The sequence below is a fragment of the Odontomachus brunneus genome, unplaced genomic scaffold (genome assembly GCF_010583005.1).
Source record: "Odontomachus brunneus isolate Ranch 3 - 2012 unplaced genomic scaffold, Obru_v1 Obru_scaffold_140, whole genome shotgun sequence".
In the NCBI taxonomy this organism is placed as follows: Eukaryota; Metazoa; Arthropoda; class Insecta; order Hymenoptera; family Formicidae; genus Odontomachus; species Odontomachus brunneus.
The window spans coordinates 104324-131790 of NW_022639590.1; the positions used below are offsets into that span (position 1 = coordinate 104324).

Below are 27467 nucleotides of genomic sequence, written 5' to 3' on the forward strand. Positions count from 1 at the left end.
ATAGACTTGTTCTATATTGATTTCCTTGATAAAGCTAAACATTAGAAGAAAGATATTCCAGTTCGTGTTTGATGGATTACTCTATGTACTCGATATACATTAGTACACAACATTATATATAATTCACAACAGACTTTATTTGATTATATCGTATGTCTTAACATACCAGGAAATACATGAAGCATGTAAAAAATGTGATCGCCGCCATCGCGAACGTGCATGCCGTGATGGCTCGTACATCGAATAAAATTAGAACAAAGGATCGTAGAGACGCGCGATGTTGTGTCAAGTACGGACATAAATAATAAGTTACAAAGTTACAATATATAAATATCGGAACGAAATATACATCGCGCATTCATACTAATAAACTTAATCGCCTATTTGCTAGGATCACAGTTACATTTATAATATTTGTAGGTCATTATATGCCGTTTTTTGTTCCGGCATCTTATCGTCGAACATTGCCATGTGTTGTCGTTATTCCCATGTCCGTATATATTATATACTCAAAGTAAAATCTAATACTTAAAAATGATAACGATTTATTCTCAAAGAAGCATCTTTGTTTCTGTGAAGGATACACCGTAGCGTCTTTCGTATTATGTGGATACTAGAATACTTGGCGCGCGAGACGCTACCGCGTTTCCTGATTAAAATAATAATAACAATGATAATAAAAATAATAATGTTGTTCGAGAGCCTATTATGACTAGGTGATATTCCTATGTTCTCGATGGCGTTATCTAGCGGTAATACTACTGTCGCGTTTCGATAGAAACGTGAGTGGTGTCGATTATACTTCGATTAAAAGTAACTTTACAAGCGCGTGATAATGCATTTATAATGTTATGGCTTAAAAACAAATTTTACACTGTACATCACTGTTACATCGCCCCGATTAGATAATTTGAACTTCTCAAAAGCTCGTCCCCTCGTGATCCTCCTCGCCCTGCATTGAGTGTGTGAGATTATAGCCGCGGTTGAGTGAGACCACAGTTGCATTTGCGATCACCGAATGTTGTCGAGGAGAGGGGCTAAGTTGGAACGCTATGCACGCATGCTCGCGGTACCAAACCCCTCCGATCGCCTTTTGCACACAACAACCACTTGTTATCTACTTCTAATATTACTTTCAGTTTCTCTCCTTCTGCGAACGAAAGGTGACCAGTGTCCGACGGTATCCTATGAGTGAGGGTACGAACTTCTCTGCAATCGAGACGCGCGAACCGTTATCGTACCGATCTAAAGAAAGAGAAAAAGAAAGAAAACGGCTAAAGTACGAAGCAAATGAGCAAACGAAAGTACAAATCACAGCGTAAACGGGCACGTAAATCAGGAAAATTTGCAATCAATATGAAACTTCTATGTAAAAAAGGAAAGGAACAACCAATTCTTGTTGAGAACATTGAGTAGTATCCGGACTTACCTATGCGGTGGCTTTGAAACTGGATTCCTCGAAATAGTAGTAACATTTGGACGTGGTAAAGAGGTGGAGGCGGCTCGTCTGTGAGGCGAGATTAGATTCTTGTCGTTTGACGTTATTCCGTGCGATTTGTATGGCAAAGAACTCGGTCGCGTCGTGTGAATTCGTGGCGCGCCTAATGCATTCTGATCAACGCGGCTAGTGCGACGCGTCACGTCTTTCACTTTTGTATCCACAGGTTTCTTCGGTATCGTCTTCGTTGCGGAAAACGTGGTAGGTTTCTTTAACGAAGGAATTCCTGATACGGGTGACTTTATTGGTCTACCAACAATCTGCGTGGTATTGGATTGCTTTACTGGCGACGTAAGCAATCGAGGTATCTTCGATTTCCCTAGTGCCCCGAATGTGCGGATCGGTGATGGAGGTGTTGTTAAAGTGGGCTGATTCTTACCGCCTTCCTTGCCAATCATCAATTCCCACTTTTCCTGGAGTTTCCGGAATTTTGTTTCGCCAGTGATACCGTCGTCGTCGCTCGTTTTAGTATCAGGACTTTGAAGTTTCGAGTGTTGCGGCTGCTTACTCACCGCTCTATTTAAGGGGGAATGTTCTAGACTGTCTGTGTAATCTTCGGAATCTTCGGAGGTTAATTTGTCCAACGCGTAAAACGCTCTTGAACTAAGGGCACTACTGAAACGTTTCTTTAGGTTTTGTGGGTCGCCTTTGTGTATGACGCCGCATTTGTCGTCTACGTTGTAAGCAATGCAAGATCTTGGTCGTATCTTTTTCGGGCTAGGAACCATTCCGTAGGATTCAGGTTTTTCGGCCTCAAGCTCCTTCAGAGATATATCGGCATTTCTAAAGTTTACGGCCTGGAAAGTTGCACTGTGTGAATATATGCGTCACATTGATAGAAGATTGAGAATAATGAATCTATTTACTTACATTCATAACGTGACTATTTATACTCCCGAAGCTATTTTGCAGTTGACGGTATTGATAAAGAAGATCCAGATGAAATGGGCAGAATGCAAGCGGATTTAAAATGTATAACAACGAATCAACAATTTCCCGAGCACTGGAATTAGCTAAGGCTCCAACGAACAAGCTAGTATTATTATAATGTTTCCGCAAGATCGACTCGCGGGTACATAAATACGCGAACCACGCATCTAGAGCTCTCAGACTGGAAGAAGAAAAGATAATATTTAATATAATCGATGATTGACTAATCACATACTAATCGCGTATTGAACGAATGAAGATAATACAATAAATGAAATTCATATCGTAATCCAACATTATTATATGTAAGAACATTGATATCAACTCACTTTAGCAAACCAAATACAAATGCATGGAACTTTAGCATTCCTTCTGTAATAACATCTTCGCCGTTGATCCTCTGCACTAGCTCGTTCAACGTTTTCGTTAGAGGTCCTTGTTGAGAACTAGCTTCGACGACCTGCCAAACGCTATTAGTAATTGGTCCAAAAGTGGAGTTTAAATGGGGTTTCAAACCATCCGACATTATAGCGTATAAAGCCGGACATAAGCTACTGAGACAGATCTGTGCACACTCGTTTTTCTCATTGTAATTGTGACGAGTATGATCAGTGTCGGCGTTCCAATACTTCAATAAAAGATCGACTGCTTTGTTTACAGAAGACACCATTTCTGTAAAACATACATGTACCATATTTTAGAAAAATTGACGATAATCATATTCGAAAGTCAAATTGAACTAAATGCGCTTACTTTTCTTTTCCTCTAACTCCATTAATCTATCTTCAACTACTTGATCCTGATTTTGCTCATTTATAACGACATTTAGATTATTTGGCTAAAATTGGTACAAGATTATTTAAGTAATAAGAACACAATGTCTCGTTTACTGCTTAGCATTTTACCTTGGGGTCTAGATGCTTTTTTCTTTGGTGTACAGCAAAACTAACAGTTTTTCTTTGCAATTCACCCATGTCGACGTTTCTAACGAGTGATTCCTTATTCATTCTTAGAGCTAAAAACTTCCTTACGTACGATCTCAGTTTAACGTCGGCGTTCTCGGTATCCCCGTCGCTGCTCTGCGACGAGAGACCACTACGTTTCAAGTAATCTTCCAATTGTTTAACATCGTCATCGCTGTGTTGAGAAGTTTTCGACTCCACATTCGTGTTAGTCACTTCATTCAACCTCTCTGAAATAATTGATATCAAACCTTAAGCTAAAGCAAGATACGCTAATGATAAAAGTCTAATAAAAGAGATATTATGAAAAACAATCGCAGAAATTTGAACAAGTTCCGGATGATCTATCTTCTTACCTATATGATACCTTTCTTCCTCTGTTTCATCGACATCTTTTTCTGAATCGATCGTTTTCCCGCGGCACAATAGCTGCAAGTCGTTGTTCATGTAATATGGTTCTTGTAAAGACATTCTCTTGTTTACCTCCACGGATTGTTCATCCGATTCGCCCACATCTCCCATCTCGAACATGCTGTATCGTTTACTCGCGAGAACTTTGTTTTTTCGCAAAATGCTCCTTGGTAATGGTGGTCGCGGTGGGACACGGCTATTGAAATCAGGTTCGCCGTCACCTTGTGGCAACGATACGGATCGTTTCGGAAGAGATGGACAAGGTTGTCTCGCGTGACTGACTAGCCTGTGTATTTTCTTGTCGTTGTTCACCAGGCTAGCCTCCGAACTAATACTGTCGTAACGATATAGATATAACGGGTTAATTGCATTGCTTGGCAATGGTTGTTGCTGATTTGTCGAAGAATCCGTTAGAATTGTCGACGAGCCTCTGTACCCGGACGATGGTTGCGTCGCGGTGCTACTCGTCGACGAGGTGTTGTTCGGCACGATCTCACTGACAGGCCGAGTCTTGTGTCGCATCGGAGGAGATAAACAGAACAGTGGTCTCCTGACCTCTTCGTTCATATTGATATGTTTCGAAACTTCCGGCACGTCGTGCAAAATTTTCTTGTATTCGTTCGGTAGAAGGAACGTTAACGACTCCCAATCTTTGATGTGCGCAAATCCGCGTTGTCGCAGAGCGTCTATGTCGTTGCACGAGAACGGTCTACTTGTGCGAGCAGTGCGCTTCCATTCCGTCTTATTTTTGTCGAACGTGTGCGGCTTCAGCGCTATGTTGTCAACTTTGGTATCCTTGATGTTGAGAAACGATAGATCAGGCAATGTATAATTGGGATACACCACATAAACGGGCTTTTTGTTAACTATAGTTTCTTGCAAGAGAGGTCCCTGCTCTTTTGTAGACGAGAGGAAAATTAAAGAGGTTTGCACCGCGTTATCCTCCATTTCCGCGTTTGCCTGTATCCCAGTCGTCCGACATATAGGATATTTCTTCTCCATTAATCCGGTCCAACCGTTCTTTTGCTGCTGCTGCTGCTCGAATGGGCTATTAATTATATCAAAACTTCTTTGACCGCTTGTACAACCCGACTTGGATATACTCTCCGATAACTCTTCCACTGACGCTGATGACGTCATTTCTATCTTATCGTCTTTGGCAGGTGACGCACACTTTAGAAAGTTCAACATTTCTCTTGGATTTTCCGTATCTCGATTAGCCATATCGCGCCTGATCCAATTTATAGAGAAATCATCTTCCGAAACATTACGATCGCCATTGTTACCTTGGTTCTGTCGTTGTATTTGAGTGTTAGTGTTGGTCGCGCTGTCGCTGCCACTGTTGCTAGTGGGCCAACCATTATCACTAATGGAATCCGATTGATCCAAAGTGAGACTCATTCCCTCCACACTCATGCTTTTTTGCTTCATGAACAATCTTACAAGACTTAGATTTTGTAATTTTTTGATACAAGCGTTTTCTCCATTATCCGAGCTCTCCGCATTTGTCGAACGACTCATCGCAGACCCAGAGCTTTGTAGCCGTTGTATCGGGTTACTTGATTCGGCGGAATCAACCTGAATGCCGGAGAAAAAATTTATAAATTACGTAAAGTACGATTATTATAGCAAACACGTTAATTCGTTTGTATTTATACTTACGCTAAAATTCAGAGGAATATTGGTATGCTGGAATTCTCGAACGCGAGAAAGATCCGGTAAGCTTTGGCTTCGTTTACTTATTCCACCAAGCGTCAGATTAACAGCACTTTGCAAGATATCCGGCATCGTGTTGTTGTTACCGGAAGGATGACGAGTTATTGCCTTGTTCATAGAAGAGTGTTTCAAATTACTCCACGTTGTGTATATTTTCGAGTCGGAGCATGCCATTGATAAATCCAGCATAGCTTTCGCATTTTTCTGTTTACCGTAGGATAGATCTGGCGACTCATATGTCTTATGTTTATCTGTAAACAGGAATTTAGTTAATTAATAATAACTAAACATTAGCTAAGGGGAAAGAAAAACATATTTTGAAAAACAAGCCTTATTATGTGTATTTGTGATTGGGAAACATTAAAAATTAATTTATATTAATACGTATGCATTACCATGATTTTCAAAATCTTGAGAGCCATCCGAATACATAGTGATGCTACCTTCAAAAGCGATGGTATAGTTGTTCTTATTGTTCGTTTGACAAGTAAGCAACATATCTTCACAGTCCAATGAGTCCACACTGTAGCTACCACCAGGTGGTAATACTGGCGTCTCTTTTAACGGGGAAAATAATAAGGACGACTTGCATATGGATATCGTATCGGCGGTGGAGCATGCGGAGTCTTCTCCCTTAAAATAGTAACATGTATATTATGATTAATACATAAAGTATATTATAAAAGTCTGGATATTCTTTTACAGCATATGTTAATGCAGATTATTGGTGAGCATTAGAACTTGCATTAAATATGATTTGTCAGGTGTAGTCAGGTTCCTCTAGAATTTAGTGATTGTTATCAGGGATTATTAAAGTATCATTAGGTTCCTATTTTATGAAATCTAATGTTATCATATATGTGTGTCCATGCAAGAAGATTCAAATAGTCTATATGTTATTTAGTTAGTGATGTTAATGTGTGGGGACACTGTTTACAGCGATTAGACTTCTGCTTTTGTTAGCCATTATCATACCTGACTACTGGTATGAGGGCTGATGGAGGAACCGATGTCAAGCTTTTCCATAACAGATCCAGATATACTGGCGTATTGTTCCCTTTGATAGTTAAACTGTGGTGATAATGGAAGACGTACGAGACTTAGAATAGTTATTGTACAAAGATTTCAAGAAAAATTAAACAGTTTGCATAAAACTGGATTCCTATTTTAATATAAAGGTCCACACACACATATACTGCTATTTTGTGACATACAAATAGAATGCATTTAACATCAGTTGATACTTTGCTTAGATGACTTCACAGTGATAGTGGATAACATCTGCATCATATCAAACTGTTACCTCAGAATGTTGAACCGGTTCTGTACACATGACAGGTAAAGCTGTAAGCAAGGTGTGAATGTCAGCGGTACGAAAACTCTCCATATCAATCTCTGCCAGGTTAGCATCCAAATTACGGGCAAGGTCGTCATAATAACCCAAATCTTTTGGAGAATATGAGGCAGAGAGCGATGACAGGACACTGGGATGAATATGCAGTCCCCCATCCCTGTATCTAGAAAAAATATATTAAACCATAGAATATAATATTGTAATGATGAGTCTGTGAGATACACGTTGAATTGCTAACCCATAATCAATAAACCATTGATATTCAACATTATCCTGAACAAACTCTGAGCCAATCAGATCCTGCTGAATGGAATCTGTTGCTGGGTTAGAGTTACAGTCAGACCCTGGTGTTTGTGGATCTTCCATTACTGCTGCACCTTCTCCTGCAACTAAAGAGGAAATTGGATCATTGTATCATAAGCTAAAAATATGCAAAATATGTAATCATACATAAGTACAAAGATGAATATCATAATGAATCTATGTCACAAGTGACTATATATAGCATACGCATAATGCAGTCTCGTTTTCTGCACAGAGGCACTTATATAGCAATGTAGTAATTAAAAGAGCATATCGTAAAAATGAGAAAAAAACTTCTGGCGACGAGATGCGATGAATATTTCGAGAGGAACGCGACTCACGCAGAGATTGACTTATGTTGCAGCTCCCATTAGCGGAGTGACAATGCAACGAAAGTTTGCCAAGAAAATCGCGTTGGAGTAGAACTCGACAGCTCAACGCCTCGCGTCATAAATGTCGCGGAAAAACACAACTCGCGCATCACAATTTCGTAACACTACTGTCATTCGTTCTCGCAAGTAGCTCCGAGATTTCCCTCGCTCTCTCTCTCTCTCTCTCTGTCTCTCTGTCTCTCTTTCCCTCTCTCTCTCTCTCTCTCTCTCTCTCTCTCTCTCTCTCTTTCTCTCTTTCCTCACTGTTTCTCTGTCAATCTCGAACTGTATCGAACGAGATCTAGGTACAATTACAATTATGTTTATGATTTTATTTCACATCATATGGGAGATCTATTCATTTAAGTCGCATCTTTTTATTCGATCTTTGTATTTAATACGAAATAATTAGGTATGCAAGTGCCGAAGGAAGAGAAAAAACAGTGGAAAGAGGCGAGGTGTAGAAAGTGTAACTAAAGGAGATATAGCTGTCATTTGTCGACACGTCGATCTATCGATCCATCGACGAACTTGCGATAGTAAGTTAGGTAGTAAACTAAGTTCAGTCAGGACACAGATTTACCATTGACAAGGTTCATCGCGTCGATCCGCTCAAATCTAACGTTGAATTGGAAAATATACTCCCAAATCGTAAAATCGTCGTAACCACGATTGCCGAGCAAAGCAGAAGTCACGGTCCACTCGTCTATGCAATCCTGGTAAGTGTGAATTGTTGGTCGTAAAGTACCAACAGTGGAGGTTGGATTTTATACATATATTGGTAAAGCCGTCTACAACGTACGGGGTAAACTTGGCGTATATTGGAGTAAAAAATAAAGAAAATTTATTCTCCTCACGTGCGTGTCTATATTCTAGTCCCCTTACACCGGAAGAATTTTTCTCACTTAAGAGAAATACTTCCGATATACGGCTAGAGTCTAGAGAGAGAAGGCCGTAAACGAAATAAATTATTTTGTATTTTTTATTCCAATTCACGCTAAGTTCACTCCGTGTATCAGACATACGTCGATATTCTTAATGATCTTGATTTCGACGAAATGTCAACACACTGGATATAACAATATCTCTTTGAACAGTACGATCATAATCAGATACAAGTACAGAACACGCTAATTTGCGATGGCGCGCATTCGAGCTTCGGAAGTACCGTTTGTCGGAAGCCATCTTGGCATTAGCAAAGGACAAGAACACTCAAATTTGTCTCGGCTCGTGTTTCAAAATTGCTGTTAGTGTTGTTTTCGAGATATTTAAATGTGAAATATTTATTCAATTTACAAAGTTACACTTATTTCGTTGCACATGAATGCCCAGTTGATTGATTCTCTAATTTTATAATGACAATGTCACCAGCACGGTGCGTCGTTGTGCAAGTTTTTTGTTATGTATTATGTCTGCAACGACAACTTAACGATAACGACCCTGTCATTAAAAGTTACAAAATCAGTAAATCAAAAGCAGGTATAACTCGTGCAAGTATGAATTCTTTATATTTTTTTAAATCTATACGCGTGTCCAGAAATACTTAATTCCTATTTCATTGTTCTTATCTCATATTTATTTACTATTATCTCATATTTATTGACTTTATAATTATAATTTTTCTAAAGAGCCTGGAATCATGTTATATGATTCCACTTGATTGAAATCGCGAAAAATTGATATACAAAAATGAAACACTGCCCATGTTTATCATGTCAACCAGACACGAAAATTCCATCCTCGCAGATTGCGCTGCATGAGTTTTGCATTGCAAACGTCGCTGTAAAAAAAATCAACGATGGGCAACGGCATGGGCGAGATGTGTTCTTACATTTTCGCAAAGTACACTTGTCATTGCAGGATTGTCGACGATGTTTGCGTTTGGATGAGGGGCTCCTGTGCCGCTTGCATCGCCTACACCGCCTGTTGCAAGCGTGAGGCGGTGGTCGCGCCGACGCCGACATCGTCGTCAGCGGCAGACTTGTGCAGCCCGCGGAGAACTCTGCTATCTTCATGATGATGCACAACAGCAGCACTATCATCATTCGAGTCGAGGTACGTCAGATTCGCACTCGCACGCACTTCGGTGTCCGCTATATCATAATAGCGTTTCGCTATACGTATATCGCGAATTGTCTGAGCGGAACAGTATATAGCGATACACAGTCCGCAATATAGTCTGTGCAGAGATAGCGACAGCTCTTGTTATCGCGATTCCAGAACGATTCCAGATGCAAACCGCGAACTCTTGTTGCGTTTTTAACGCGTCATAACGCCTGTTCGCGACGCTTGACGACTCGACGTGTGTTTTTCTTATATGGTTCTCGAGCATTCGCCGTTCTTAGCGCTCGCGGTTTTCACCGCGACAAATCTTTTCACGCGAAGTTTAATAGGAGAACGTATGCGACTCGATTGAACAATCACGTCCATTGAGAGAAACGATTACGGCATTGAACACTATGAGAAATATGACGCAATTAATTTCGAATATAATTCAGAGATGTTATCAGAGATATTGCTCTTGTACAGAAGTTTGCGTGGCTACTAGTCTGAAACTAGTCTGAAACACTTTGCATAAACATAAGATTTAGAATTTTTAAATCTAACCGATTATAAAATTTAATGAAACCGTGGGGAGGGATTTCGAATTTGAATGGATGTTTCAACACTTCCTACTTATACGACTAATCGATCCGTAGTAAGTGTAAACGACCTTGTGACGTGCACGCATCGAATGCGTTTTACTTCGATTGATGCCACACATATGCCACAACATAGACACTAGACCAGACAACGCGAACTTTTCGGAAAGATATCGTTAGAATCTTATCTTTGGAGAAGATTGATTTGTTAAAAGGAAGAGTAATTATTCCGAAAATAAGGAAGATATCTCGTTCGAGATCTTTGGAGAAGATTGATTTTTTCAGAAAACAATTCGATTATGCAGGAAGTGAAGACTCCAGAAAGAGATAATTCTCGATCCTCAAGCGATTCTCACACCGATTAAATCGTAAGATCCATGGCGCATAAAATCGCACAATGGAGAACACAATGCACACGCCCGATCGTCGCGAAAACGTCATCCGTGGGCGATCGCGCACGCACTCAGCACCAATGCACTCATGGATTCCCGACAGTTATTCACCAAGCACCCTATTTCCGCTGTCACTTATCTGGTCGATCACTCATCGATACGACTCATCGGGAGGCTCGATTCAACTGGTTTGGACGCGCTTTTTTCTTGCAACGATGCAACGCACTAGTTGATATCGACGTGATAACGCGATGATCGATAGAGTCCGGCGGGAAATCACGATCACCAAACCGCGCCGTGACGTTTCGTGTCTCGATCTGCCCGCCGATTTTTACTATCGATCTTCCTCCCCGAAAATCGCGCGTGTTTGGCTGGAGAATTATTTTTCCGCTGCGGAGGCTGACTCAGACTGCTCTCTTACGCGTCTCGCTCTCGCGGGAGGGCGTTTGCACACGGCACCACACGACGCGGACTCTAATCTCTATTAATAAATGCTCGTACCGCCTCGTACACGAGAGACAGAAAGAGACGAAGAGAGAGGGTGGGAGGACCGGGATACACAGAGAGAACTGGGCCCTGCACGAGGGCTCGCCGGCTTGAGGCGCGATGCTTCATGGATTTGAGTCGCCGACACGCTCGGCTCGGTAGACGACGGCTTCGGCGACGTCCGCGACGAACAGCTGCACTGAATCAAAAATGCCGATCGATACCGCAGGCCCGTGCCTCATCGAGAATGCACGTCGATGGAAGATCGAAATTTTGAAACTGGTGCCTGCGAATATTACAGCGTCTCAAGGTGCTGAGGATTGAGAGCGATGGACGGTAGTTTCGGTGAGATGAGATCAATTTCTCGTGTTGCAGCCGCGCGAAAGAGGAATTTGTTTACATGTCAGTCGTCGTGTTTGCAATTCCAACACTGTGGATGAGTATGGGCGATTATTTTCGCGTGTTTATGATGAAAGTATCGGCACAGTTCCCGCGAAGCTCGACGAAACTCTATGTCGGGCTCAATCGTTGCGATATAAAATATCCTTTATTTCGAGCAAAGATTTAGTTTTCGCATGCAATGTCGCGTTTAACCCGTACTCGTAGTCACGACACAATAAAGTCACGCGACTCGAGATCCTTATTCGATTTTGGCGTCAGGAGTGAGAGATAAAAATTTCGGCGCTATGAACGAAAACAGCGCAACGCGAGAAAATTTAACTCCAAATCGATAGCTCAAAAATGTAGTATTAAAATACAATATGATGCAGCTAGAGACATCCTTTATATTCCAAGTATTAGTGCTTTTAAATGAATTTTTACGCGTATGTTCGAGTAGATAGAACATTCACAGCCGATACGTGAGAGAACAATTTCTCGATTGAGCACGCAACATCCTCTATGCAATTACTCGCAGTTTCAATTTTGCATATATATGGTACTTCTTTTACATGTGAGGATCTACCTATATCTGTTAATAGATACAAGCTTCCCACTTACCAATCCGATTTCCGTTGCTACGAACGACGTCCGTTAATAATACCTGAAAATGTCATTCGCACGCTTATCACATGCTCGTTGTGAGTTTCGTTGAAAAATTTTCGCGAAATTAAATTCCGTTTTCGACTGTAACTGTGCGCGAAAAACCGAGAGATTATTTCAATTGTTAAGCGAACGGAGGAAATCGATAGAGTCGAAACGGGAAAAAACACAAGAGCAAACCTCTTTCTCCGGATTGATAAGGTCCAAGCTGCGATATCTTGGGAACGACGATTGTTTTTCAGGTGACTTGAGTCAACGATAATCGGGGTGCAAAGTACCTTTTATGTCACAAGCTTCCATAACTCCATCCGGTGCGTTAGATGCGTGAATGACGTTAGTCGTGATGCTGAAAGTAGAAAGAATAATAAAATGTCGCGATTATATATACATATACATACATACATGCATACATAAATATACATACATATTGACATAAACATATATATATATATATATATATATATATATATATTTATATCTATGTATATGTATGAAGAGGTCAAAGGGATACAATCGGTATGAGATACTTGCTTGCGTGTGATCTGACCGCGTAGGAGTTTTAATAATACTGTGCATCGTAACGACACTATTATTATGCGCTTTGATTATCGACGCAATATGGAAAACTGATTTTAACTGTTATACGTCAACACGATAAATTGCTGCGATCTGTTCGCAAGACGGTTTTAAGATAAAGCGAGAGCCTTTGTAAGGACGGCCGCTACTAACGAATTCTCGTTGACACTAATTACAGAGATCGACGTGAGCCAAGTGTCATCCCCCGAAGGACTTGACGAAATTAATTAAATGTCCTCGATATTCATTTAACTCGCTCGAGTTTCGCTTAGTTCCCTGAGACGGTTGAGCCGATCACCGTTGTATCGAATCCTTCAACTTCGGTCGGTCGATCGTTCGTCGGTCTGGAAGTGGCGCGATTTTATCTCTATGCACTGATGAATCGAAACATGCTGCAGAGCCGGTATTTTTAGACGCCGCGATCGCGCCTCCGCCGCATGTCCGCAGATCGCGATCGGTCGATCGCGGTTGCTCGCTTATCGCGATTGACTAACTGCGAGTACAACAACTGGCGATTGTTGTCGCATAAGTGAATGAAGAAATCGTGCAAATAGTAGACAAACTCAAATTAACTTTGCCGACCGGAATGATTGTCGCGAAATTGAAGTTTTCAGAAGTCTAACGATCGTTAATTCACTCGAATTGACCCACTTCCTAAAGAGCACCTTCCTAAGATAGGTAATTTTTAAACGCGAGCTAAAATTAAGATTGAAGTTCCTTCCAAAGTGAGAATTGTCAATTCCTTCGAATTGACCTATTTACATATGGACGCGCAGCTTTAGGGTAGAGATGAGGGAGGTTTCTGACGAAATACACACCAAATTTTCTTGAACTACACAAAAATATCCGTTATTTTTTTACACTTGAATAAGAGATTTAACAAACGTAGAGCCATTCAAGGGAATTCGAGCACAAACTTGGAAATGTAGATAGAACTAGTAGAAGGAGCGAAAATTTCTCGAGTAAAATCGACGATTGTTACACACAAACTTAGATCTAATAGACGTTATTTAATTGAAAAAATAGCCAACAGAAAGATCGATTTTATCACATTTTAATAGACCGGTCAACACGAATCTCGAATCAGAATTCCGTCAAAGAAACGCGTCGAATAATCGCGAATATTTTCGCACATATGTTACATTGCGCAAAACGTACTTCAATGCATTTCCTCTTTACCATCGCGATTCTTGGAAAGTACAACGAACCACTGGAACGACTCCGTTCGCTACCGGTTTAAAGGGTATCTCCTCATCGATTTTACAGGACTTTCGAGGTCAATGACGTATCACGCTCGTACATCACGATGATTCGCGATGAGAAAGGGATTATTTCGCGAAAACGCGTGTCGCGACGGAAATCGTGGTCGCGCGGAAATGCGAAAACGTAGAAACGCCCACGGAGCTCGCGTCGCTCCGCGACGAAAACTAGTCGATATTAGAGACGACTAACATACTCACGTTCATGATATGAAGGGGCAGCTGATGGCCGTACTGTTACGCGCAACACTCACACATCCGATCCGTATGTTACGACATCGCACAGCATTGTTCGTCAATTTTTTATCACGTTATTACGCAATATATGTAAGAGCGAGTTATTGGCCGATTATCAAATCTCACGACGGAATACACTTTCGGAAATGTATATCCTGAGTCACTCTGGTCGAGCAGAACCCCTCCCTGATCGCGACAACCCTCGTGCAACTGCGAGCGCGCATGCCCTTCGAACGGACCACCGCACCACTGGTCGTTCATGAAAGGCAAGAAGGGGATGATCCCTCTCTTCACCCTCGCGAGACCTCCCCGCGCGCCTAGGAGTTCGAAGACAATCGTCGATTGAGAATTAAGCTTGAACGCGTCCGTGGATATCGCATCATTAGTGAAACACTAAAACAATTGATTTTTAGTCGTTTTTCAACAAATTCAGTAATTTTTTGAAGAAATGCATTGTCAAGTAATAACATGCTAATAACATGCAACTACGATAAATATACAATTCTAATATAGAAATAATTAGTATGTAACTGTGAGAAATAAGAAATTATTTTGTATATTTTTACAATACCATATATTTATTCATTTAACAAATATAATGTGCATTATATTACTACGACTGTTGTCGTTGCGTATCGTGCAAAATTTGAAAATGTTCAAGATGTAACTATATGATTTTTTCAAGATGTAATTATATGATTTTTTGGCACTATCACATCAGTTATCGAATTCTTTTCTAATAATTTTTTATTGTCTCTCTCAAATAGATACACACATGACGTTTTTATAAAAAATATAAATTTTTTATAGTGATACATATAAACAACGCACAAGCACAATACTCGAAGACAATAATAAATGTTTGTAGAAAAATAGTCTACTTATACTAAGTACGCCGGGAAATATTCAGCGAATTCTTAATATTATGTATTAAGTTGGTGCAAAAAAAGATTGACTGCACACAAAATATATAAAATGTATTGCAAATACATACATACATATATATATATATATATATATATATATATATATATATATATATATATATATATATAACAAACAAAAATATCATCAAGTTAATATCATCAAGTTTTCTTTCTTGCCAAGTATATTTTTCTACATCAGATTTAGTTCTATAATTTTATTCTTGCAAATGCGATAATTAAATCTCGCAGTAATTATATTAAAGTAGTAATTTTGTAGTAGAATGTACTTATATATACAGAATAACGATAAATTTTTTGCACCAACTTAATATAAGCTTTATTTACTGTTTTATTCTCTTTTTTAAACATCTCTTTTCAACTATTTGTAGCTTTGTATAACATTTATACAACTCTCTTATTAGTACTGTAGATGTACAATGATGCAAAACTAGTCATCGAGGTATAGTTGGCATTATATTCGAAGAGAATATACATTCAACTTGAACAGTTGCAAGTTCTGGTTAATCTTATTAACTCGAACAGAATTCTAGTACTTACTAACTTTAACCGAAATTTTGGTTTGCTCGTATTTCACCAGACTTTTGGTTAATTCAACCAATTTCTCGTATACGTAATGTACAAGAATTATATTTTTCATACGTAGAAGCACTCCACACGCGACATTAATATATATGTGTGTATGTGTGTGTGTGTGTATAAGTATAAATATGTATAAATTACAAATACGCAAAAATCGCAATATTACATTTATACCACTTAGAATCCTTTGCGCGCAACACTATTTGTATGAGGTGTTATAATTACTAAAAATAAACAAATGTAATTTATATATATATACATATAAATTACTTTATATACATATATTTAACAAAAGGATGTCTTTAAGATTCATGATATTTTTCTCTCTATAATCATATTAAGTTAATGAATAATAGAGGTAGGCAAATTTTGTAAACGAAATATAAAGAATATGATTGACAGAACACAATACGAAAATTAAAAATAAGCGTGATGTTTTGATACTAGAAAATAAGCATGATGTTGATACTAGAAAATTGCCAATACTAAAAAAAAAAATATATATATACATATATATATATATCTATATAGCAAGGAGAATTGCTAAGGAATGCGAGTCGAATGTGTTTCAAAATTAAATAATAATTAGGAAACAGCTCCGTTAATGAGACATATTTTGTTTGTGACAATAACTTACGAGACCAAGAATTTCCTTAGGGACTAAATGCAAAAAATAAATATGTTTAGTGACGAAAATTATAAAGTTATATCGCTAAACGTATCGTCTATTTTTTGGTGTTTTACGACATCTTTGTCTCCCGAAAATCGCGATTATACAAATGAGGATTATGGCTATGAGAACTGCGCTTACGACCCATACTGCTTTACTGGTGTTAATCTTTGGTGAGCTATCTTGTGTATCATTTCCTATATCGGGCGCCAGTAATTCGTTGACAGGAACTTCGGTTGATCCCGATAAATCAGGATTGTTTGGCTTATTTTTTCGAATAGACACGGATGTTATCAGTTCTGGTGACTTTTCTCCTTCTACCTGCACTTGGTTCGCATTATTTATAGACTGAGGCAATGTAGCTTTTGTCTTTCTGTTTGTAATCGTGGTTGTAGGTGGTGGCGATGGTGGTGTCGTAGTGGGAGCATTTATTTCTGGCAACACGAGCTTCTCCAATTCTTCTAGTTCTTGGTCTTCTTTCGATCCAGATATATATTCGAAGTTTTCTTCATTTATCTCGATAAATTCCTCCAACGGTGTGAAGTATGAAATGAGAGAATCCACGTATATGTCGTCTATATCCAACTTTTTGCTGAGGATATCCAGCCAGTTGCGGGCTTCACCACTCTGTATCATTCTTCTACATACGAGATGTAGAAGATAAAGATAATTCGTTTAAGAATCGTATATTACTAACATAAACATACGTAATATACATATTACATATCGTTGTCTTTACGCTTACGTTATGTTACCTTTACATTATGTTAACTTACATTATCTTCCTGTCCATAAATTTTCCGTCGATGTTGTTATATCTGACTTCGGTTGAGTCTGCGATATATTCGTACAATTGGAAAGCAAGAAACGTGCCAAGGATTTTACTGCGCGTATGAGATATTTCTTATTAATATTGCAACTTGCTTACAGAATTATTATTTTTTAATTCATTGGTATACTTACGGAAGATATGGTTTATTATTAATGATGTAACTATCGTCCAAAAAGGTAGGACTAGTCATGTCGATAGAAGAGACGCCTTCGTATTCTTGCCTTGTGTGTATACAAATGAGATTAATATGTTACATAAACATAGAAATAAATTTGACAAAATAATCCAAGTACTACTTTATAATACATGTAACGTTTGTGTTTGCTTTATAATACCTGTGTTCCCACCAAGTTAACATCAATTCCGCCCGATCAGTGATATTTTTCGTAATTGCGTTTAATCGCCACATATCCGCGGAATAATAATACGCTAATCGTGGAAGTACATCCAGAGCAGTGATTATTAGAGACACAATCATACGTTCTTCATTATTGTTGCTGGCACTCATTAAGTTGGTTTGATTCAGCCACGCAGGACTCGTCGATAATACTCCAAACAATGTCGATATACTTTCTTCCAATCCTGTAAAATTGTACAAATGTTTTTAACATTGAACTCTTTTAACGTTTTGTAAGACGCTTCCATATTTGAGGAGTCACTAGGATATTTTCTTACCCGAATATCTGTTAACTGTATTGAGAATAGGAGTGCTCTCAACGATCATTTGATTGAACAGAATCTTCCCGATATCTTTATGAGCTGCCAGGAAATTGCTCATGGTAGCTTTGGAACAAGTTGATATTCTAAAACAGTTAAAGTTCAATTTGACAGTCATTCGTGCCGTTATTCCGTAGATAAACTGTAATTGTTTGAAATCTCAAGTTTCAATATACATGCCTCATTTTACCATCTAGGCAAAGATTTAATAATCTAGACGGACACTGTCGATTGAATTCGCTGTCATCCCAGAATTCAGCTTGCGGAACTCGTTTAAGCAGTATCGTGCCCAAATTAGATGCAGTTTTGTACAGAGATTTGCCTGCATATTTCTGCACAATACGATACAGAATCTTAAGTTTTACGTAATAATGATTTTAGAGTGTTTTTAAAACAAAAATAATAGTTTCTACCTCTTTCCAGAGATTCTTCTTGACATCGTAAATTAAATTTGAATTAGGCAATAGATCTGATGGCAAATCTGCCCAGTCGTGTCCTTGTAAGCTACCTTTCGAATAAAATTATACAACGATTATAAAAAGAAGAGTACAACGATTATAAACTGGCATTCGTTCAGTGAATATTAATGGCAAATTCAACTCGTCGCCATATACAATTGTCATCTTACCGAGTAAATAAACCGGCAGCGTGTCATTTACAGTAATTCCATATTTTTTAGACAAATTTGTACCGATAAATTTCAGAATTTTTTTATGAAGTGTATTAAATTGACTCCATTCGTTCCTTATTTTCTCATACGCATCAGGATATCCTGCCAACATCTCCCAATATTCTTCAACATTTTTGGCATCTGTAACCGAACATTTGACGTACTTTGGAATATACGTATTTTGACTTTGCACAGTTATCTACGCAATACACTTTAAATAATACTGACTATTTTCTTTTGCCGCTTTCGCGACAAGATGTAAATTGTCTGAATAATTCGCCACTAACGGTTGTAGTTTACGATACCAACCGCTCCATGCAACTTGCTTATCGTTCACTTTCCCGTTATGAGACAGCAAATATTCCACATCTAAAATAACGCATAGTTATAAAATTTCACTATTATATTGCATGCAATTTATGAACTACAATATGCGTTGAATTTTTTGTAGTTCTGTGCAACACATTTGTCTATGATTTTTGTCTTTAATACGTATGTATCTCATATAAATACGATAAAATAAAAATATACCTTCTCGTGAGTAGTTTTGTGATTTATCGACGTAACTGTTGGTTGATCGTTGTAATTCCACGGCACCAACAAAGTGCACGAGCTGTAAGATAATAGTAAAATAATTTCAAATTTCTTACATATATAACTGTCTCTCATTACACACAGTAGCAAAGATTCTTTACTTTCTTCCAATCTTCTTCCTTCAGCAACGCGTCACCAGGTTTCTCAATCACGTCATATTTGTATTGAAGCAACGGCTTGAGCTGTGACTTCTCATTATTTGTTATTGTAGTGAGCATTGTAGCTTTCTGTATTTTTTTAAATGTCCCATATTCGTATTGTTGCGTTTCCTAAAAAAATATTTTAAAAATTTGCTTGTGAGATGGAAAAAGTCGCAATATCTAAGCACAAAACTTCGCAATATATTTACCCATGCGAGTAATGTTTCTTCGGAAGGTACCATGATAAACGACCATTGTGCATTAGTGATATTATAACATGCATCTTCATACTCCAACTCAGTTAGCTCTAAGAAGGCTTTAGTTTTATCATCTTCCACCGGGGCACTGTTCATGTAGACAATGAGATTAAGAAGAATCCAACTCCATTTCGATAGCATCCCTTTAATCTGTTTAAAATAAACACTTAGTAGTTACTTGCGTTTCCTTCACAACACGCGTATCTCAAATGCACTTTAAAGACGCTCAGATGTTTTAAACGTTTCTGAACGTCTTTGAGATATGTGTATTGTGTAGCTTGTTAATATTTAAATAGTGCAAAATGGCGATTCTATAAAAGTCTAGAAAGTACGTATACAAAATCAACTTGTCTGTTATGGTTAACATATTTTTAAGGGAAATCGAGTACAGGAGAGATAATAATTTATAGCAATTATATGAATTCCGAGGTGCGTACAAAATTGATTTGGATCTCGTCGCGATGGAAGTAACTCTAATAGAAATTTAATGCAATTTCCAAGTAGTTAGTGGACAGTTATGCTAGCTCTGTTTTTCTATACGTTCACTTATTGTACAACGCAATTTTAAGTTCTTTTCTAACAATATAAATAAATATGTATTTCACATTTATTCATAATAAATATTATAATATATGTACATTATAAAACCGAACTGACATTATTAATACTTGGAAAATTATACACAAAGATACAGTTCATACGTTATACAGTAAACTGCTTTAACCACTGAGTCCAGTTATTGTTCAGTTTCTATGCATTATTTCTACAACTAATGAGAATGCATTAGTATTCGACAATAACTGAGCGGATGTCTGCATACATTTCTACCAAGGAACGATGATGGTGAATGATGTTATTGCGATTTAGAAAACGAGCGCGATCACTTATCGTGCTCGACTTATTCTACACTATCGTAAGATGGATTAGTCATATGTGCTAATATTGGTAAGGCGATGTGCGCGTAGTTCTATAGATAGCTAAACGTTGAAGATCTGTGCTTTCTAAAACATTTTTTGAAATATAGAAGTTACTAATATAACTTCTCTAATAACTAGTACTGAGTTATAGTATTTTAGTTATTAGAAATAGAATTTTAGAGTTAATAAGAAATCTCGCGCGCGCGCGCGTAACGTTAGTTACAAAATATATATATTTTAAAGTCAATAGAGTCGATAAAGTTTTGATCGAGGAACTGTTTGTCATATATCTATGTTGACTACAGCGAAAAAAGTTGAAAGATAAATTACTGATGATGTGAACGAACATATCTCATATTTATTCGATTTTCTAATACAGAGATAAATGAGATTTTGCAGAGGCAAATAGTAATCATATTCGCGATTAAATACGATTTATTAATAATATTATATAAGAAATAATTTAACAATATTTAAACTAAGATTACACATGGAAAAAAGAACTCGTCTCGTGTAACTAATTTTCTATTGCTTTCGAATCAAATGAAAAATTGATTGTAGGAATAGAAAGATTACCATAGGAAATTTCTGTTCAGTCAAATTTCTCAGTTATTTCAAGTAAATTGTAACGCAGCTGATTATTTAAATAAATATTCCTAATTACGATAACAGATATATATTTTTTGTCTCTAAATTTTTATTTGATTCCTATTCTGTTACATGAACTGATATTTTTGTTTTATTTCGAATATCAGATATGAAAGGAAATTAACATAACCTTTAAGTATAAATATCTCGGAATAAAAATTTTGAGCTCGATAAGACACGTATTCTTCAAATGTGAGTAATTGAGAATACAAGACTTACGTCATACACAGAAGGTTGCGGTCGAGCCAATGAGACAGACATGTCCGTATTTCTAACATCGAGATTTACCTTGTATACGCGGATACTCGGTCTAGTCGCGATAGATCGAGAGATATATTTCTGACTTGGCCATGCTCTCTCTCACAAGAGTGACACTACGCAGTCCGGAGCCACTTGCATTTGATCGCAAAAGATTCTCAATTCGATTAACACATACGCTACTAACGTCACACATGTGTATGTGACGCACCAATTTTCTCTGAAAGCTTGATCGTCACATACATGTGCCAGTAGTAATTTTCTATTTTATATTTAAATAAATAAATTGTCTGTTTTACATTATTACATGAAGTTTTACATTTTACATGAAAGAAAAAAAATGCAATGTGATCTGTGATAAACGATTTACCGGATAAACGGTGATTGCGAACATATTAAGGATTTTTGCACGTGGATTGCCGTAGATATAAGACAAACTTGAGCTAAAGAAATAATCAGAATATTCTTTTAGGATTCTTTTAGTTAGAAGAAGATAGACGTATAACTGTATAAACAAGATTCAGACTAAGTAACTAAATTTGAGTTACTCAGTTAGTTCTTCAACTAAAGTTTACGTCTTATGTTTACGTCTTATGATTGTTTAGTTACGACAATCCATATGCAAAAACCTTGAACGAAATGATGTCTTATTGACATGCTATGGATAGATATTTACTACGCTCGTGAAATCGATGCTAATAAGGACATTAATAAGGTGAATTATTGCGCATTATAATACAAAAGATCAAAATCCGAAGTTCAAAATAATTGAAAAACGACTATAAAACTCCCAGCTATAATTGAGAAAGGATCGTCATCGTTTATCCTTCACGTTTCATATTTTGCATACTAAATAACAAGAAGCGTTGATAATTTAAAATTTATTTATTGTGATAATTTAGAATTTATTCAGAAGATAAACGGATTCTGAAAAAGAGGTAAAAATTTTTTGACAAAGATAACAGCTTTCTCATTCCAGAAACACAGAATTATGCGCAATATTTTCCTTTTTGTCTTATGCCCTGATTTGAATTTAGATTTGGATTGCAATAATATATAGTCTATAATAGCTCCTTAGAAATCGATTTGCATAACAAATACGAAAGACTGAGAGGCTAATAAAAAATTTCCATTTTACTGGATGTTTTTTTTTTGTATAAATTTATCTCGAAATTGTACAATTGTAATTTGATTTAAAAGCAATTATAATTTTCTTGGACGATCTACCAATAATTTTTTAGTGTAAATTTTTTTATAAACAATTGACAAGTTCAAGGGATGCCGTCATTTAGTTCTCGAGTATTATATAGGTCACGTTGTAACCTTCGCAAAAGAGCGATTTCATTCTTTTTGCGATAAAATTATATAACAAATACTATTTTCTTGTTTCGTTTACATATTAAATTTTCATTTGAAATTCTTAATAACCATCAAAATAATTATAAAATCATCGTAATAAATCATATCATGTAATAATGTAATTCCGGTATATCTAAATATATTATATTTCATAATAGATGTATATTATCGTACATCTTTTTAAGAATTCTATAATAAGTCGAGAAACAGATATGGCACTTGTAAACAAACTATAAGAGGTTTATTTTGAATCACGAAGATTTACAAGAAGATACGCGAATACGATTCAACGTGGTCGAACATCACGTGTTCTCAATTATGTTCTCACTTTCATTGAAAAAAATGTAAAAATAAATACGTTTCTAGAGAAATTAGTGTATCATATTATCTTCGATAAATAATAGATCTGTATATTTAAGCTACATTTACTCTTTGTATCTTCTATACGTTAAAAATGAAACAGGTATACGTCTAAATTTCATAGAGATTGAAGAGTTAAAGACAGAAGGAGGGAGAGGGACAGAGAAAGAGAGAGTTAAAAAAGGAAAAATAATTAAATGTCAAAAACCGAACAAATATAGTGCACTACACTATTGTTACCTTTGATAATCGAGCGATAGTCACGCTCGATTCCTTCGATTCGCACTTGCTTTGTGCAACAAAGTTCACGACAGAAAGGAGGATGCGCGGGCAATGCGCGTGTAAAAAGGACCGACCGAGAGATCGGCCGAGATTGGACCGTGAGTCTGATGGGTGGGATTGTCGTACAGTGGTCAAAGTTCGTCGAGCAATTAGTTAAGGAGCGAACGTTGATCGACGACTCACGCGCTTATAGGCCGATGCCTGTATATGCGACGACTGTTATCACCAGCGACAGTTGCCCGTTTACGTCTGACGTTGTCCGCGATGTTGCACGTCCACCGTGTGACTACTCGTGCCAAGTTGCGATCGATCGAAATTCCTTCGCATCACGCCACTAATTCCAACGTCAGTGCATGACGATGCGTAACCGCTTGGCCGCTTGCGTGCGTTACCGTTCTGCTGTAGCTGCCGTCCTTCAACGTGACTGCCCCGAATCACCTTGCCGTCTTCACTACCGTCGTTGCCGACTCCAACGTGAGTCGTAACTGACCATAGACTGCTGCTTGGTCGCTCTTTCAGGCTCATCAGCACCGCCCGGCTTCGTCGCACAATGTCGTGAAAAATAGAATAGAGTGTTACTCTCTGATGATATCACGAAGCTGTGGGAATCTGTCACGACAGGTACATCGGTCGACCAGACCGACAGTTAGTTAGATATCTATTGGTATCTACGCTTTGTCTCATCTGTTGTAGATGAAAATAGTGTGTGATACTACAAGGTAATTGAAGTGTTACTGTCGGTTGGTTCTGTATCGTTGTACCCAGGAATGTGAGCGCACACACATTGATCGAGCAGGTCAGGACAGTAATCTTTTTCTTATTTGTGTTTCTTTCTTTCACTTGTAGAAGGAAAGAGACGGAATAAGCAAAATGGTCGTAAACATTCAGTCAAGTAGCTAGGAACTAGACCGACTGTTGGTTATTGCAGATAAAAGCAGAGATCCAGTTCGGAACGACTGTAACTGCTCTTCATTACATATTGAGAAACGTAGTATCAGAGAGAAGCATGAGAGCGACACCAGCCTGATTTCAATGGCCAGAGCTAGATGCTAGAGACCCTATAATAAGAGTCTGGCCATCAGAGGAATTCTGGCAAAATTCTTCGAGAGAGAAATATATAAGATGTTTCCTAGAGGGTCTCTAGGAAACATATATCTTTCTCTCTCGGATTTTCCCAGAATTCCTCTGATGGCCAGACTCTTATTATAGGGTCTCTATTAAGCGCATTTTTGAGACCATCTAATAAAGTGCGTTTTTACTTCGTTCGTTAAGCACATTTTCGCGATGATAACAATAAAATGCGTCTGGTTTGTGCCACTTGTTACCACAGTCTTTTTACTATCAATTGCATTGTACGTGCATTTTTTGGCAACCACTAAAAATATCAAGGTGACACATAGGGTATTATTTGCCCCACAATTAATTTTATTGGAATTAGTAGTTTATAATAATATGAATAATATCGGAGACTCGAAACACCTTGGTTCAAATCCCGGCTTATTAATTGAGTGCAGACTCGAAACACTTCGGTTCGAATCCCGGCTTATTACTTTAGTGAAGACTCGAAACCCTGGTTCGAATCTCGGCTTAAGGGAGTAAACAAACTTGCTAAGCGTCGATAATGTCGATAACGTCGATAACGATTAAAACGATTCAAAACGTAGAAAACTATTATATTATTTTATTAATTTATTATATTAATTATTTTTATTTACCGATATACATTAGGATCCATAAGTGCTTTTACACTTTCGGTATCTAGAGAATTGGACTTTTTCGATCTGGCGTTTCTCAATAAGTGTAAATCGTGGCTGTTAGTTAATTGTCGGTTCTTTCAGTAACTAACAATCACGACTCACGCTTACTGAGAAACGAAGAGCCAGATCGAAAAAATCCAATTCTCTAGATACCGGAAGTGTAAAGGCATTTATGAATTCTAGTATACTGATTTTATGTATATATAAATATATATTGGTATTTAACAAGAGATATTTAACAAGAGATGTATCAAGAGATGATACATCTCTTGATGTATCATCAAGAAATATTCCGACAAGAAGGAAGCTTCCCGAGGCGAAATTTTAATTATTCATTGTTATGCAAGAATGATCCAATTAAAAAAATTATAAGTTTTTGTCAATGGATATTCTATTCATCTTTTTATACAAAACGCAAAAATTCAAGCTAATATCATCGCAAAATTTAATTAAGAAATGATTTCCTTGAACATAATCTCTCAATATGATTATGATTAAAAATATCACATTTCTTGGTAGCATAGACTGTGTTAAACAGAAAAGTAACAAAAACGATTGACAGGAACGCGAACGCTGTGGCCCTTATGACTATCTATTATCACTACCATTTAAGTATTATTCTTCGAGTATTATTACTTCTTTGTTCAATTATTATTTAATTTATTCGGTTATTATTTAATTATTGCTATTACGCATAGGAAAGCAACTCGGGCATGCCGTTATTACAATTTCTTTACCTCGTCTTTAATCAGTTATTATTACCGTTGCCCAGTTATTGTTATTCATTGTTATTACCGATTATTCGAACATCGTTATTCAGTACAAAGACGAGGTAAAGAAATTGTAATAACGGCATGCCCGAGTTGCTTTCCTATGCGTAATAACAATAATTAAATAATAACCGAATAAATTAAGTAATAATCGAATAAAGAAGTAATAATACTTGAATATTAAATAGTAGTATGGTAGTAAATTATAATATTTGTTCAACAATCGTGTGATAATATCCGCGAATGGATAATAACGAAATAATGATTAAATGATCGGTAATAACAATATCAGGGCAATGACTCTAACAAAAACTCTAGGCTCCACAAAGGCTAGGTAAACGTACCGTCGTAACGGTCCGCTCATGCCGCTGACTGAGCGGCGCTTAGGGGAGCGCGCGGCCGGGTCATGTAAACACGCGTGTGCGAGCACGTGCTCGAACGTCACATCATAACACTCTCAACCATTGAGACGAGCATATCGGAGCTGCCGCGTTATTTTCTAGATTATTCTGTGCCGATTTTTGATACCGCGTTTCGACTTCGCGACAAATGAGGCTATAATTAAGACAAATTAAGACGCGTACTCCTCACGCAAGCAGGTGTTGCAAGCTTTACCGCGACAGGTAATTACCGCGTTTTATTTACTTTTTACTTGTTAGATAGAGAAACGTCGCGATTGAGTTCCTCAGTGACGATCAAATATTATCATCATCCATTTATTATTCGAGTATTATTACTTCTTTATTCGGTTGTCGTTTAATTATTTTTATTATATATTGGGAAGCAACTCGAGCGTCCCGTTACGACGATTTCCTTACCTCGCCTTGCTGTCGTGTGTAATTAATTGATACTACCGGATATTATTATACGATCAGATATTAATAACATCATCCATTAATTAATTGGGTATTATTACTTCTTTATTCAGCTATGATTTAATTATTGTGCACTCGAGCGTGCCGTTACGATAATTTCTTTTCCTCGTTTTGCTGTTGCGTGTAATTAATTGATACTAAATTATTAAATTACTAAATTATATTAAATTTTTTTTTACAGAGATCCAATGGAACAGACGCAGTCACGCAGCTCTAGGGGATGCGATATTTGGGAGATGCTGTGCCGAAGGATTCGGCTCGGACCTTTCTGAGTCGGCTCGAAGGTAAGCTTCACTAATTTGTACTTATAATTAGAAATTCGACAAAACTGAAAATTTTCTTGCTTGGAATCGAGTTCCTTAACGCCTCCATTGTCGTGTGTAATAAATTAAATCTGCTTTCTGTTGCAGAAACGAAGCAGACGACCAGTTGACTCTTAGGGCTATCGCACACAAATTGACATAACTACATATGCATAGCATAAGATCGTATGGACCAATGAGCATCGAATATTAAGCATCGAACACCAATATAGCGACTTAATACTCGATGCTCATTGGTACATACGGTCTTATGCTATGCATATGCAGTTATGTCAATTTGTGAGCGATAGCTCTTAGGGGCTGCTGCGCTGGAGGATCCGGCTCGGGGCCGAGC

The 27467-nt window shown here is 37.6% G+C and overlaps 2 protein-coding genes and 1 long non-coding RNA gene across 13 annotated transcripts; 1 reads left to right on the forward strand and 2 right to left on the reverse strand.

Moving 5' to 3' along the window:
- Window positions 1-117: 117 nt before the first annotated feature.
- Window positions 118-14380, reverse strand: LOC116850262. 9 transcript variants are annotated; one of them, XM_032828318.1, is made up of 15 exons: window positions 14143-14380; window positions 12287-12452; window positions 12065-12107; window positions 7110-7260; window positions 6821-7034; window positions 6493-6588; window positions 5913-6150; window positions 5464-5768; window positions 3747-5379; window positions 3334-3620; window positions 3182-3266; window positions 2758-3100; window positions 2369-2609; window positions 1430-2295; window positions 1038-1209 (listed from the first exon to the last, which is right to left on the reverse strand). In XM_032828318.1, exons 4-15 carry the CDS (start codon window positions 7235-7237, stop codon window positions 1038-1040), a joined length of 4608 nt encoding a protein of 1535 aa, XP_032684209.1. In that variant the 5' UTR covers window positions 7238-7260; window positions 12065-12107; window positions 12287-12452; window positions 14143-14380. The 9 variants fall into 9 exon arrangements, with proteins under 9 accessions (XP_032684205.1, XP_032684206.1, XP_032684209.1 ...); XM_032828317.1 differs by lacking the exon at window positions 12065-12107 and having other exon boundaries at window positions 12385-12452; XM_032828321.1 differs by lacking the exon at window positions 12065-12107.
- On the forward strand, window positions 8028-27271 carry LOC116850264. Its single transcript, XR_004379294.1, has 4 exons — window positions 8028-8264; window positions 9406-9600; window positions 26992-27094; window positions 27221-27271. It is a non-coding gene; the product is annotated as an uncharacterized LOC116850264 (long non-coding RNA).
- Window positions 14908-23740, reverse strand: LOC116850263 (angiotensin-converting enzyme 2-like). Of its 3 annotated transcripts, none has more exons than XM_032828322.1 (13): window positions 21369-23325; window positions 19537-19734; window positions 19289-19456; window positions 19125-19206; window positions 18822-18962; window positions 18552-18734; window positions 18337-18431; window positions 18104-18255; window positions 17882-18009; window positions 17542-17788; window positions 17338-17427; window positions 17151-17258; window positions 14908-17014 (listed from the first exon to the last, which is right to left on the reverse strand). In XM_032828322.1, exons 1-13 carry the CDS (start codon window positions 21408-21410, stop codon window positions 16417-16419), a joined length of 2232 nt encoding a protein of 743 aa, XP_032684213.1. In that variant the 5' UTR covers window positions 21411-23325; the 3' UTR covers window positions 14908-16416. The 3 variants fall into 3 exon arrangements, with proteins under 3 accessions (XP_032684213.1, XP_032684214.1, XP_032684215.1); XM_032828323.1 differs by lacking the exon at window positions 21369-23325 and adding an exon at window positions 23592-23740 and having other exon boundaries at window positions 15436-17014; XM_032828324.1 differs by lacking the exon at window positions 21369-23325 and adding an exon at window positions 23367-23509 and having other exon boundaries at window positions 15436-17014.
- Window positions 27272-27467: the final 196 nt, after the last annotated feature.